Here is a 14,209-nt window from a genome sequence, read left to right as displayed (position 1 = left end):
AAGTCAAAAATGCAAAAACAATGCTGCTTTTCTCAGTTTTCTTTCAGAAAAGTTATTTTTTATTAAAGTATGTTAATATGTAATGGGTTTATGTTAATTATTTTAAATGTATAAATGTTTATGTTTTTAAATTTTCTTAATTTTAAATTGCAATATAATCACTGATAAGTATAACTCATAAAACAAAAATCCCAATGAGTCCCCAATAATTTTTAAGAAAGTAAAAGTCCTGAGATAAAAAGAAATTTGAGAAGTGCTACTCTAATCACCTCTGAGACTAAAGTTTTATTGGTTTGTCAAATAGGGATGATACTTACTAACATAAAATAGTACATAAGGGTTATCACTTCAAAAAATAGCTAACAGTGAAGTATTAACTACGTGCTAAGTGCTGTGCTAAATGTTTATACCAACTATCTCATTTATTATTCCTTATACTCATTCTAGGAAATGGATACCTCTCTCTTCAGAGAGACATTTAAAGGATTAAATAAAACAATGCTTGTGGAGTACCTGGCCTAGTCCCTCTGTATAATAACTGAAATTTTCAATAAATGGTAACTAATATGCTCAGTTACTACTGCCACCAGAAACTATGTCGATGTCCAATATACAACATATATTCACATATAACCAGTTAGTTAGAAACCTGATTCTAGGGACACCTGGGTGGCTCAGCAGTTGCGTGTCTGCCTGCCTTCCACCGAGGGCATGATCCTGGAGTCCAGGGATCGAGTACCACATCGGGCTCCCTGCATAGAGTCTGCTTCTCTCTCTGCCTGTGTCTCTGCCTCTCTCTCTCTATCGCTCATGAATAAAAAAATAAAATCTTAAAAAAAAGAAAAGAAACCTGATACTATCCAAGACCAAATTATTAACGACCAATATTAATCTAACCACTCATTAAACCAAAAGTTATCTCACGGACATTCAACACTATGAACACCTCCTGAAAGACCATTGTCTTCACAAATCTGGAAGCTATATAAACCAAACATCAGTGGAAAAGTAGAACTTCGATGCTCACTAACTCTGCAATAACCAATTCATTTCACACAGAAAGAGTTCTTTAGTCATGTGTCGGAACACAGACCCCTAACAATGCAGAATCAGGAAAGTGCCAATGGTTCTGCAGATAATACATAATATTGACCTTTCCTAATTCATACACCACAGCATATATTAACCAATAGACTATGATGGATTAACATATGAGAGTAATAGATTAATTCACACACTTCTAGTTACACTGTATTTTTGCAAACTGGAGCCTTCATATTCTACTAAAACATCATTCTTCTTCAGGGGGACTGTAAACTAATATAAGCATTATATTTTAGCTATCCTATACTATACTATCCCCATGCATCCTCCAAAGTTGATGTATTAAAAAGCAGTGTTGCAATTTCTGCCCCTCCCTCCAAGATAAACTCAATTTTCAAATAAAAGTATTGTTAATGCATAATATAGCAGGAACATGAATGTGTGTACACAGAATACACTCAAGCATATATATGAGTGTTAATACTGCATACACAGTATACATTCACATACACATATAAACAATGTACTGATTTAAATGGTAATGAAAATCTTTAAGGACTAAAAATAGAAAACAGGATCCAGGAGACTTTATGGACAGCCCAACATTCATAAATACCTCTAACAATTACATAGATAAGTATAAAAAAGGATAACCTAAAGGTGCTTAAATAAAGGAAAATATGTGCTTAAAGGAAAATATATGCTTACTGAAAATTTCAGAATGCTGAAAACATGGGTTTCAAATTACTCAAACGAAAAAATGAAGTAAAATACTAGTATTCAAATACACAGCTGAATGCATCCTGAATCCAAGAATACTTAAATACCAATGGCAGACATTTTGTCTTCTGAACTTTCAGTTTATGAAGTAAAATTAGCTAGACTAATTTCATTGAATTTCAAGTGTCTAGCATACTGAAAATATTCAATAAATACTGGAGTGAAATTATAACATTCAATTGTTCAACATGTCTAATCTTTCCAAAACCTCTTTATGAACAGAAAATGTTACTTATATCAACTCAAATAATTTACATATTTAGCTAAACTTCTCTGTCTCTAGATCAATTTATACTTATGTCCTAAAAGTTCCTCCAATTCTTCTTTGTGAAAAATGTTACCATGGTTATACTAAATATAGAACTTTAGAAATTCACAGATTTGCTGATACAATATTTTATAAATGATGTGCATTACATAAACAATATATTCTATACATAAACAACATATTCTATAGAATAAAAAGATATATAGCAAGTACTTGTTCAAAGAGTCTACTTCATGGAGATTTTATATTATTAACTGAAAATAATTTTCATTGTAAACAGAAAGATTATCAGTTTGAACTATAATGCCCTATTTACCATTAGTCCATCATGTTGACAAATCAAAAGGAAACAATATCTTGCCTGTGACTCTTTTGATCTTATTTAAAAACAAAAATAAAAGCAAAAAAAAACCCCTCTGATGTCAAATAAATACAGAGTAAGAAATGGTTTCATAATAAATCTACTTCCTATGTTTAAATCTGACCCTTAATTTAGTTCTCCCCTAATGGGTTCAGTCAAATCCTCAACCCACTGGATCTCTAAGGAACAAATAGAATTGGGGCTTTTAGCTTATATACAACAACCTGTAAAACAAGTACAGATGAAGCTAGAAACTATGGCTTTGGTCTGACAAAGGAACAAGATTAGGCATTAGAGTTATTATACTTAATATTATAAATATTCTTATTTTCATAAAATTGCTACTTCTTGAAACAAAAATATATCAAATGCTATACCCTGAAAAAAGCATTCTGAATTTAATTAAGATAAATATATTTGGGGACACCTGGGTGGCTCAGCAGTTTAGTGCCTGCCTTTGGCCCAGGGCGTGATCCTGGAGTCCCAGGATTGAGTCCCGTATCAGTCTCCCTGCATAGAGCCTGTGTCTCCCTCTGCCTACGTCTCTGCCTCTCTGTGTGTGTGTCTCTCATGAATAAATAAATAAAATATTTTTAAAAAGATAAAAATATTTGTGAAATTTCTCATTTGTAAAACAATTCTTACAGAAAACTACTAAAACTAAATAATAAAACTAGAATGTATAATCAAGTTTCTGAAATGACCTCTCATGATTCATGCTTTCATATAAAGAGCTTATATATATAAACCTCTCAAGCTCATATACACAGCATTTGGTCAGACAAATTTGGAATACACAAAATAAATTTGGAGGACTATTTTTCTTCTTATTGATCTCACGTACTAGGATCCATTATTAATATGACCTATAGGAAAAGCATCAAAATTTTTAAATTATAAACATGTCAGCAAAAATAACATTAATTAAAAAGGGGGGGGGGATTTATATAGACTTTTAAGCCTTTTCTATCATCTGTATTTGGCTATACTCCCAAGTATTAGTTAAGCTGACCAAAGCAACACAAACACTTTGATGTGGAAAAGAAAATTACTGCCTGGATTATTCAGGTAATTTAAATAAAGAAGTTATTCAATTTAATTCATTATTTTGGGTAGCTGAGAAACAATGATTTCAAGTTGAAACCAATCTTTTCCAGTTTGATTATAAGTTTCAGAAACTTAGAATGTTTTACTTAAGATTTTGAGGATCACTAAAAATTCAAGTTAAATACATATAGGTATATATAATAATTACAATTTAAAAGGTAAACTAGCATTATGAGAATTAATCTTCACTATATTCACTGATACTGACTTTTTTATCTTACTAAGATTTAATAAGCACATCTTCAAGAAATTTATAATTTAAAGGACCAAGTTATACTGGAAAAAATTGAAGGGGTCCAATGTTTAATGTAAAGAAGCAGAAATCTACATAAAATTCCAGACTTTCAATGAAGTCACAAAGATGAACTATTTAGTTCAACATTAGGCATAATAATAAAACTGCCACTGTGGTATACAGACGAACTTCATTATTCATTATTGGCCATTTATACTAGGAGTTAATTTTTTTCAAAAGAAGAAAAATAATTTTCTGGAAAGCTTATAGTGTAACACATTGTCTATTCACTTGCAGTATTGGTACTTTAAAAAATGGTACATTTATCTCCATATAACAAATTTATTCTCTTAGGTCATTATGACCTAGGAGAATTTTGGAAAAGAAGCATATTTTATTACTATGTGATAATTTTTCTCATTTAGTCTTCCAATTATTGACAAATAGTTAAATAATATAAAGAGAAAACGACTTAGTATAGTTTAATGCAACAGGTATATAGGAAACAAACTGAGACCAAAAATTAGAAAAAATAATTAAAGTTAGAGGTTATTTTAACAACTAGTAATATGAACAAAACAGGTAATGTAAAAACATAACATTAAACAATTTTAGTGAAAATAATGAAAGCCAATATTTAATACAGTATTAGAAAAACAAATATAAAAGGCACAAAACTGTGCTCCAGTGGGCTTTTCCTAGAAAATAAATAAGACTTGTAAAATCTGTTATATACTGAAATTTTAAATGGCTACACAAATCATCAAATAGATTTATTGTAATCTATAAAGTACAGTTCTTTAAAATCCACACAAAAATTAAAAAGCACATTAAAATGTACCACCAGAACTTTATAATCTAATCTCACTTGCTTAAACTGAACTAAGTCATGTGACCACTCCTAATTACGAAAGTTCCTACATGAAAGTATATAAGACTATTTCTAAGGAGGTAATTCATATCATTTCTAAGAAAACTCAATAGTATCCCCTGCCCCAAAATAAAGAAAACTCAATGGTATAAACGTTTAAAATGATGGAGAGGGAGAGGGAGAGAGAGAAGGAGAGAGAGAGAGAAAAGAATGGAAATTAACCAGAGGATTCAACTCAGACAATAAGCTCTTAGGAGAGAGGGAAAGAGTATGTTGGCAGGTGTCTGCAAGGAGCGAGATAATACAATGGAATCAGTTTTCATTCTGCAGAACAACCATGAGACTTGCTGCAATGTCAGCTCCAAGCACACACTGAGGGACTCCAGAAAATGCTCATTGATCATGCAGCACTTTATAATGCGCATAGGCTTTTTTCTCCTGCTAACCCCGCCTAGCTTCCCATTGCAGCTTAATTTCCCAAGCCCTCTCCCCTTAACACAATCTCCTCCTAAGAATAGTGAAATATTTAATAAATTGTCTTAACAGTCTAAGTATTAGGAATACCACTCACCAGCATGAGCCTCTTTACCTTAATTAGCCAGTTTTATTCTTAATGAAGGAAAAAACTCTATACATCCATAATTTTAAAATGGGCATTAAATATCTATACCTACAAATACAAATGTCTGATAGTTATACTACATCCAAGGCCAAAGCCCATTATAGTTTCACTTTGACATGTATTTCCTGGAACTGATTTTTACTCAAATAGGTTCTTATAAATTTCATACAACCAAGGATAAAAAAGAAAATTAATTTAAAATTCTCATGACTCAAAATACAGATTTTTATTACAAACTCTCAGACCCTTAAATTTTAGGGTCTTTTTTTCTTATTTTAATTTATTTCATAATGTCAAAGTCACATGAAAAATCCAGAACCAGAATGTACCAGTTAAATTAAGCAATCAGATTGATATACATGCTTAATTTTACTCTAGAAACTAAAATAACCAGCTGTTTTTAATAGTTAACAGCAAGCAGAGCTTTGGGTTTAAATATGTAAATGAATTCTAAGACATATGACACTAAACCTACTCAAAGCTGCTTTGTAGACCCCACCTTCTAATGAGTTAATCTAAAGGTCACCACCAGCCAACGTTTTTTATGAAGTCCGAGGCCCTTTCTTTCTTTCTTTTTTTTTAATTTCCTATCAAACATATATCTACAATTTACAAAACATAAAGTTTAAACAAAATAATTCTAGACTTGTTTAGTAATCATGTGAACCACACTGGCACATTCTCACAAGGAATAAGGTCTGACCATATCTTGCTTTTATGCTCTGTCTCTGTTTGCTCTCTCGTCTAATCTATTCATCTGTAAAATAATTCCGGCAGATAAGATTTCTTTGTTCAGATTTCAACTTTCATTTCATTTACAAACCTAGCCCTACCTCAAGAATGTCTTCTAGAACATATGCTTCCATTTCAGCCGCTGTCTCCACCATGTTTTATCAAACTGCCATGTTTCTTACTGCACTATGATTAGATCATTGCCAGCAGGAACACTCCTCTGTGTCAGCAAGGGAACAGGAAATGGAATGTTCTATTACATGCCTAAAGCAGCTTAGCTGTTCACTAGCCAGGCATCTACCAAAAGAGCAGGGGGTGACTCACTGTGTATTTTTTAAAGATACAGAAGCTCTATTCCAAAGCAAACTTCTGTCAAGTAATTTCAACAGACAAAATAAATAAAGTCTCCTATTTTACCATTACAAATTTTAAAATCCTAAAATTTCAAAAAAAGAAGTAATTATACATTTTTTAAAAAAAGCTATTTAAACACGTCTAGCTTCCTGGTTGAACAAAAGAGGTTGAAGTGGGTTACGTAGCAATTTATCCTTAGTAAAGCCTTGTAGTGAGATTAATGGCTGTATTAAATACACAAGGAAGGAGGCAAGGGTAATACCAAATTAGGAATTTGCTACATCAGGCAAATGCATTATATAACATATACATTACAGGTGCTGACTTAAGGGTGTCAAAAATAATTCTTAATGTAGATTTTTAAAACAGTAACTAGAAGCTAATCTGTTTGGAAATATCTAATCTGGAAATATCAACATTCAACTGATTTACAAGTACTGAAGTGAGACATAACACATCATGGTTATATTCATTTTCTAATAATGTCATTTACTAAACTTCATTTACTAACCTAAGGAATGTCACTTTCCCCCTTTATCATAAATACTACAAGAGACTAAAATATTCAGATAAATGAAATTCAGAGACACTGTATCTGGATCATTAAACAGCAAATAAAGTTGCTGACTGACAGCAGAGCCAATTTATATTATATTCATTACTGTAACTGATCCTCAATTTAATAAAAATTGTTACCTCCTCAAATTTCTTTCTAATGTAATCTGGAGTATAAGAAATGCAATGGGAAAGGAACAATATTTTATGCCTTGTGGCATTAATAAAATGTGCACATGTAGGAGTGTCACACAAACTAAAACTGAAGCCATTCCTCCAAGTACTGATTAACCAGTCTAATTATAATTCTAAAATGAATAGTTATTCTAGTCTAAATTCTCCTAACTAAAGAAAATAAATTTTTAAAGGAAAGGAAAAATATACGAAAAAAATTAGAGGTGGGAGTTATTATTAACACATATGGCCAAATCTAATTTGAGAAAACTCATGATATGAAAAGACATTGCCAGTAATGTCTCCTCAAAATGATGTCATGTTTGAGTGGAAAAGACATTGCCAGTAATGTCTCCTCAAAATGATGTCATGTTTGATTCTGAAGTTCTCCTGGGCCTCAGATTATTTACCTATAAAACAGCATAACATCCATTCAACATGGAATATCTTCTGTATATCAGAAACTGTTCCAGGTACAGTCAGTAAGGCATAAAATTTCTTAACAGCATTTTTCTTAAGGCGTAACATTTCTTAATATATGAATATTAAATGAGAAAAATTATCTACTATTTAATAACTCATATTTAGGGGGTACCCTTAAATGTGTCAGGAAATACATGAGGCTTTTTTTAAACAGACATGTTATTTAATCCTTATAATAACCCTGCTAAGTGATAATAACTTAGAATAATAACATTAAGGATTACATTACGCTTACTATATGTATGCCACATGCCATTTTAAGTGCTTTGTATGTATTAACTCATTTAATTCTCACAATAATTCTAAAAGTAAGGTAGGAACTATTATTTCCATTCTAGATAAATAAAAACTAAGGCACAGAGGAGTTAAAAATTAGCCCAACTTATTCCCAACTACACTAATTAACTTGAAGAGCTAAGATTTAAACCCAGGCAGTTGGCTCCAGAATCTGTCCTCCATCTAATATACTTCCTCAGGTAATATTCCTGAGGTAATATTATCCTCATTTTACAAAAAAAGGAAATCTAATCTCAGTGTATACAGTTTTATAGCAGAGTTAGAATTCAAACCCGGAACAGTCTAACTCCAAAGGCTGTGTGGAATTAATGGAAAACAAATGATATTAAAAATGTTTCCCTCAAGCCATATATAGTGCTTACATCTAAGTATGGGTATGCCTGGCATTTGGAGGCTTCTCAAACAAAGTAATTTCCATTGTTAAGACCTAGCTTAAGAGAAACTAGGCAAAGTGGCTTTTACTATTTCCTTTCCTCCAGGCCAATTATTTCTATGCATCAAATAAATTGCTTCACCCTTAGATTAAAAGAAGTCAACAACAAGATTTCTCTTTCTCAAACCTTCCTCCAACATAAGCAAGCAAAGACAGGTTTGAGTTCAAAGAACTCTTGTGTTAGGTCACTTTTATTTCCCAAAATCAAGAATATACTTTTCAACTTTATTTGACAAGTAATCAGGCCCCTTATGCCTCAAGTCAATCAAACCATTTACCCTCTCTCCTTCCCTTCTATTCTTGGGTTACATGGTGCTTCTCTTATCTTTTTAGAAAATTACTGTTAAGTTTTTATGAAAAAGTATGTGATTACAGCTCTCCTCCAGGATTCTGAATGTTTATACCCATTTGTCATCATCACTCTCTCTTACAGATCAGAAGCTTAATGAAAGCAGGCAACATTTTGTCATCAACATATACCCAAGGCTAGCGTCTGGCAAAGAGTAGGCACTTCAGCATTTGTTGATTAAACAACAAATGCCATAAATACAGGAATTGCTGGATATCCAGTAATGCATCCAATTATACTAAGAATAATTTCAATGACAAAAACATTTATTTTGTGACTAGGTCACTGAAATAAGGCATTAGAAATAACACAACAAGCAGAATATTTATTTCAGAATTTCTGTAATTTTTTATTATACAAGCAAAGTAATTATTTATTTTTATTTTAATTTCTGGTCCTTTTATTTTTATTTTCTGGTCCTTTCTGTTAATATGATGAACTATGCCACAGCATAAAATACTCTAGGCAAAGGGTGCAAGAGAGATTCATATGTATCAGCATTAAAATCCTACAACCTGAAGTGAGCCACCTTCCTTCTAGTCAACCTCATCTCCAAGGTAAAAAAAATAAAAAACAAAAACCTGTTTTCCCATTTGCCTAAAACTGATTTCAATGGCACAAGGTCTTTCATTTTTTTGCCAACAGTAAAAACATTAAAGTGCAAATAGCAATTAACATATGAACAGTTACACAAACAAATGCAAACTAGCATACGTAAATAATAAATCATAAAAGAAAATACATACTAAAATTAAGATTCAAATGTCCAAAGTGAAGAGAAATGTCTCATAAAAAGGGGGGGGGGGGGAGGACAAAAGAAGCTCAATACCAAGATTGGATGAAGGAAATCTTCTAGTATCACAATTTTATTTAGGACCATCACTGGTTTCTTGGAATAAGGAACAAAAAAACCAAAACATACAAACACACACACACACACACACACACACACACACACGCACACGCACAAATGTGTTGAGGACAAGCAAGCAACACTATTTCTTATGACTCAACACTTTGTTTGATGTTTGTTCCCCCCATATTAAGCTATTTTTAATCAATTTTTCTACCTGTAAGTTATATTTTAGCAGAAATATGAAACTCAAGTGTGAAATAACCTGGACCAAACATAAATGAGATACGGATATTAAAGAATTAAACAAAACTTAAAAGAGCAATGAAGTCTGGTCAAATTTCAGAAAGCCCAAACGTTATTAAAACAGCACTATCTCATGGTTTTACCTTATCATTTCTCCTGAACCAGTCATGCCATAATATAACTCAAGGTTCTAGATATCTGTCTAATGTAGCATAGTAATTATTCTTTTCATTTCTACCACTGTTAACCTTCTTATTAACTATGGTATTTAAAGTAATATATATTCATGGAAAACATTCACAAATAAAAGAAAATAAAGAGAACAGGATACCTACCTCTTAGCAACTCTAAAAAGGCACAATTCGTGTATTCTTCCAGACATAATCTACATACCGATGTATATCTTAGTGTAAGATTACTTTCTATACAAATGGAAGTATATTATACATCCTTTTCTGCATCCCCATTTTTAAAATTTAGTACTTCGTAATTGTTTCTGCTTAGCACATGCAGGTCTATTGCTTTAATAGTTGCTAAAATTTTCACTGAAGGACTATACCATATTTAATCAGTTCCCTCCCTATTGATGGGTATTTGTGTTGTCTCTAATGTTTCTTAATGCTGCAATGAGCATGCCCCAAGGCAAGGGCACACATATTACACATGCTTAAAAATAACTGTATAGTGTATTTCTTGATAGATATATGTATTTAAATTTTTATGCTACCAATACTCTAAAGAAGTTGAACTACCTTATATTTTGACAGTGAATGAGACTGACTGCTCCCCTAGAAATATTAATGGTACAAATCTATTAAAAAACCCAGATCAGAGATCAGCATCAGTTTTAAAAACATGTATCTAGATTTATCATTACTTCCTCACCATTTCTACTTTTCAAGGAATTTCAAATTAAAGGTACACCTTCTCTCATTTAATTTCTGCCTCTTACCAAAATAAATCCCATAAATTCATTCCCTGACAGATTAGGACCTCAATTGCTATTTATGCCACCCCCCCTTCCCCAAAGGCATTGATGCGGATTCTATCTGTATGCATTTAGAAAAGAGAAAAAAGTGGGGAGGAAAAAAATCTTTTTAAAAATTAAAAAGGGGGGACGGTAGCCCCGCGGTTTAGTGCCATCTGCAGTCCAGGGTGTGATCCTGGAGACCCGGGATCAAGTCCCATGTCGGGCTCCCTGCATGGGGCCTGCTTATCCCTCTGCCTATGTCTCTGCTTCTCTCTCTCTGTCTCTCATGAATAAATAAATAAAATCTTAAAAAAAAAAAATTAAAAGGGGCAGCCCCAGTGGCCCAGTGGTTTAGTGCTGCCTTTAGCCCAGGGTGTGATCTTGGGGTCCTATGATCGAGTCCCGCATCGGGCTCCCTGCATGGAGCCTGCTTCTCCCTCTACCTGTGTCTCTGCCTCTCTCTCTCACTGTGTCTGTCATGAATAAATAAACAAAATCTTCAAAAAAAAGTTTAAAAAGGGGCACTTGTGTGGCTCAGCTGATTAAGTAACCAACTTGATCTCAGTTCAGGTCTTGATCTCAGGGTCATGAGTTCAAGTCCTGTGCTGGGCTCTACAGTGGGTATGGAACCTACTTAAAAACAAATAAATAAAATAAAATAATTTTTAAATCTACTTCTGCTAAAATACAAATTCTATCCAGGTTCTTTAACTAAGGAGCAAACTGTGAAGTTTCTGCCAGAATTTAGTATTCTAAAAGTACAAAATTCTTTGGATATATTCTCACTAAATAAATTAATTAAATGCTGTTGGATGTATTTGTTTCCTTTCCACATTTATTTCAAACTACTCATTTTTAAAGCACAAAATTTTAAAAGTAACCCTTCCATCATTATAAAAAAAAAAAATACAGAGTAAGATAGAACCACACATAAGCAATTTTTATTGACATAAAGAGCACTGAACAGTTTCTATCTCAGTCTGACATACATTCCAGGGCCAAATTTGATGATAAAATTTAAAAATAAGAATGATTAAACCTCCACTAGAACCTCCATACCAACCAAATGTTAGCAGTTAGGCATGCTTCTGGGTATGTTTAGAAATACCTCAAAGGTTTAAGTAATGAAAGATTAAGTAAGGATACTTAAAATTGTAAAATCAAAAATAAAATAATGCAAAGGTCATCTAGTAGTATACTTTAAATTGAGGGAAAAGATATGAACTATTTTATAATAATTTATCTTATTGCATAAATAAAATTTTTCTCAAGGCTAACATAAAAAGCCCTAGCAAACTTCTGTTTGGAAAGATCATCATTAGCATTTTCATCATGCATTTATATAAATATTTTTGTGCTTATCAAGTGACAGGCTTTATACTGCATAATGGATATAGAATGACAAAGTCAGTCCACCTCCTAGAGTCTACAATCTAGAAAAATTTAAACCTGATTCTTCACAAAGTTTAAAATCAAAATCTTCAATTAATTTTTTACCTAGTGATTTGTAGTCTTTCCATTTTTCCATTTTTCTTTAATCCAGCAAAAAAAAAAAAAAAAAAACCCAAACTTCACTCTGAATAAGTGTGAAAATATCAATATATTTAAACAAAATAGTTCATCCATATGTGTTTTATGTACAGAATGGAATACAAGCATGGTCTTGTCCAAATGTAAGTAATATAGTAAGTAAGCAAAGTAAGAAACAAAGCAGCTTGTTCTTCTTTTCACATCTCTAGTAACAGTGTGCCTGTTGGACACTCACATTTGTTGTCTCTATCCAGGATAGGTCACACCATGAATTCATTCTTTTTCCAGTATTTCACAATAGGTTCTATGTATACAAAATTGGTAAAATATTTATTATTTTTAGGTCACATTCACATACCCCCAATTTGTACTGTACATTTTCAAATAAAAATTTTAAAGGTACATATTTAAAAGAAATTACTTATTTCAATGTTTTTCATTTTTATTTCAAATAGGCTAAATCTACTGATAACACAACATTCTCAATTTGGTCAGCAATATATTAGCTGTCCTCTGCTCTGAAATGAGTATCTACCAACAAAAAGAAATACACCACACAAAACCCACTCCCCAACACACATATACATATCACACAGGCAGAGTGGTAGAGAAAGAAGAGAGGCTGAGGATACAAATACAAATTACAAGAAAAGACTTAAGTCCAAAACCAACTTGTTTAGTCACCAATTTCTACCACCCTTTTGAAGGACGAGTGTCCTACTCTAAATGAAGAAACAGCTCCGGGTAACATGCTTAACATAGTATCAAAGGTATGGAAAATAATTAGACTGTAAAAAATATCCAAGCAACCTTAGAATTCCAATACTGTCACTGGCTCTCCTCCTTTGGTTCTTGGATGGTTTGGGGTTACTGGCAACAAGCTCCAATCAATCTGGTCTCTCGTGATGCCTGTTACCCTTCTTTCTTTCTTTCAAGATTTTATTTATTCATGGGACATACAGAGAGAGAGAGAGAGAGACAGTGAGACAGAGAGGCAGAGACACAGGCAGAGGGAGAAGCAGGCTCCATGCAGGGAGCCTGACGTGGGACTGGATCCTGGGACTCCAGGATCACGCCCTGGGCTGAAGGAGGCGCTAAACCACTGAGCCACCCAGGCTGCCTCTCCTTCTAATCTAATTTATTCATAACAAATCTTGAATGGCTTGTCAGCAAGCAACTGCTGTAAATATCAAGACTGACACTCTTTCAGATTCATAACTCCATCTCTTAAGAAAGGTATTTCATCAAATTGTCTCTATCCACCTAAGGCCAGGTCAAAAATTACAAAACAGAGTACCATTTCGTATTCTACGAACGTAATCCTGACCACAGATATTTAAGGATCTTCACATAAAGACAATCTCAGAGCATAACTGACTTTCCAAAGTTCCCAAGTTGGATATAGTTCCCTATATCCAAGTTTGGATATACAAACAGGATTCTAACACAACCTTCGTATTTCAGATAGATAGATAGATAGATAGATAGATAGATAGATAGATAGATATGCACACATACTGATTTCATTCTGTGTAACTGAAATATCTCTTTGGTCCTTATGAAGCTATCCCACAACACAGCTGTTATTACTTTCAACTTTCCCCACAAATTTCAGATATCAAGTTTTACTATCAAATCTCCAACAAAAAAAATTAAACAATATAAGAAAACAGAAGGCAGTATTTACCAACTTTAATGTCTGAAATGGATATCTCACTAGCATGTTTTATGAAATCAAATTTAACCCACATTCATAATTTTCGATTCCTCTTCACCAATTTCTTAACAGAATCAAGTATTTTTAGAAAGCCTATCAACTCCCATACTCTTCAACCACATATATATCAATGTTTCTCAATGAAGGTAATCAATATTGTTTAAATCAATATTGTTTAATATTATAGACACTGAATAACTAATAGCTTTCAGAATATTTAAAAGCATA

The 14,209-nt window shown here is 32.6% G+C and overlaps 1 protein-coding gene across 9 annotated transcripts in view; it reads right to left on the bottom strand.

The window, feature by feature from the left end:
• The window catches only part of ANKRD17 (ankyrin repeat domain 17), a 155,420-nt gene that overhangs the window by 114,630 nt on the left and 26,581 nt on the right, over positions 1-14,209 (bottom strand). For 3 of the 9 annotated variants that reach the window (XM_025985100.2, XM_025985102.2, XM_025985104.2), the window contains exon 1: positions 6,122-6,275. The exons of 5 other annotated variants lie outside the window; for them this stretch is intronic. In XM_025985100.2, coding sequence (XP_025840885.2) covers positions 6,122-6,175 — 54 coding nt within the window. In that variant the 5' untranslated portion in view covers positions 6,176-6,275. Of the gene's footprint in view, positions 1-6,121; positions 6,279-14,209 lie in introns of those variants that run through there. One more of the 9 variants, XM_025985103.2, reaches the window with a different exon arrangement.

Source organism: Vulpes vulpes, chromosome 2 (assembly GCF_048418805.1).
Source record: "Vulpes vulpes isolate BD-2025 chromosome 2, VulVul3, whole genome shotgun sequence".
NCBI lineage: Eukaryota > Metazoa > Chordata > Mammalia > Carnivora > Canidae > Vulpes > Vulpes vulpes.
The sequence above is the reverse complement of the archived record's forward strand: the minus strand, read 5'-3'. Positions and strand labels throughout refer to the sequence as shown.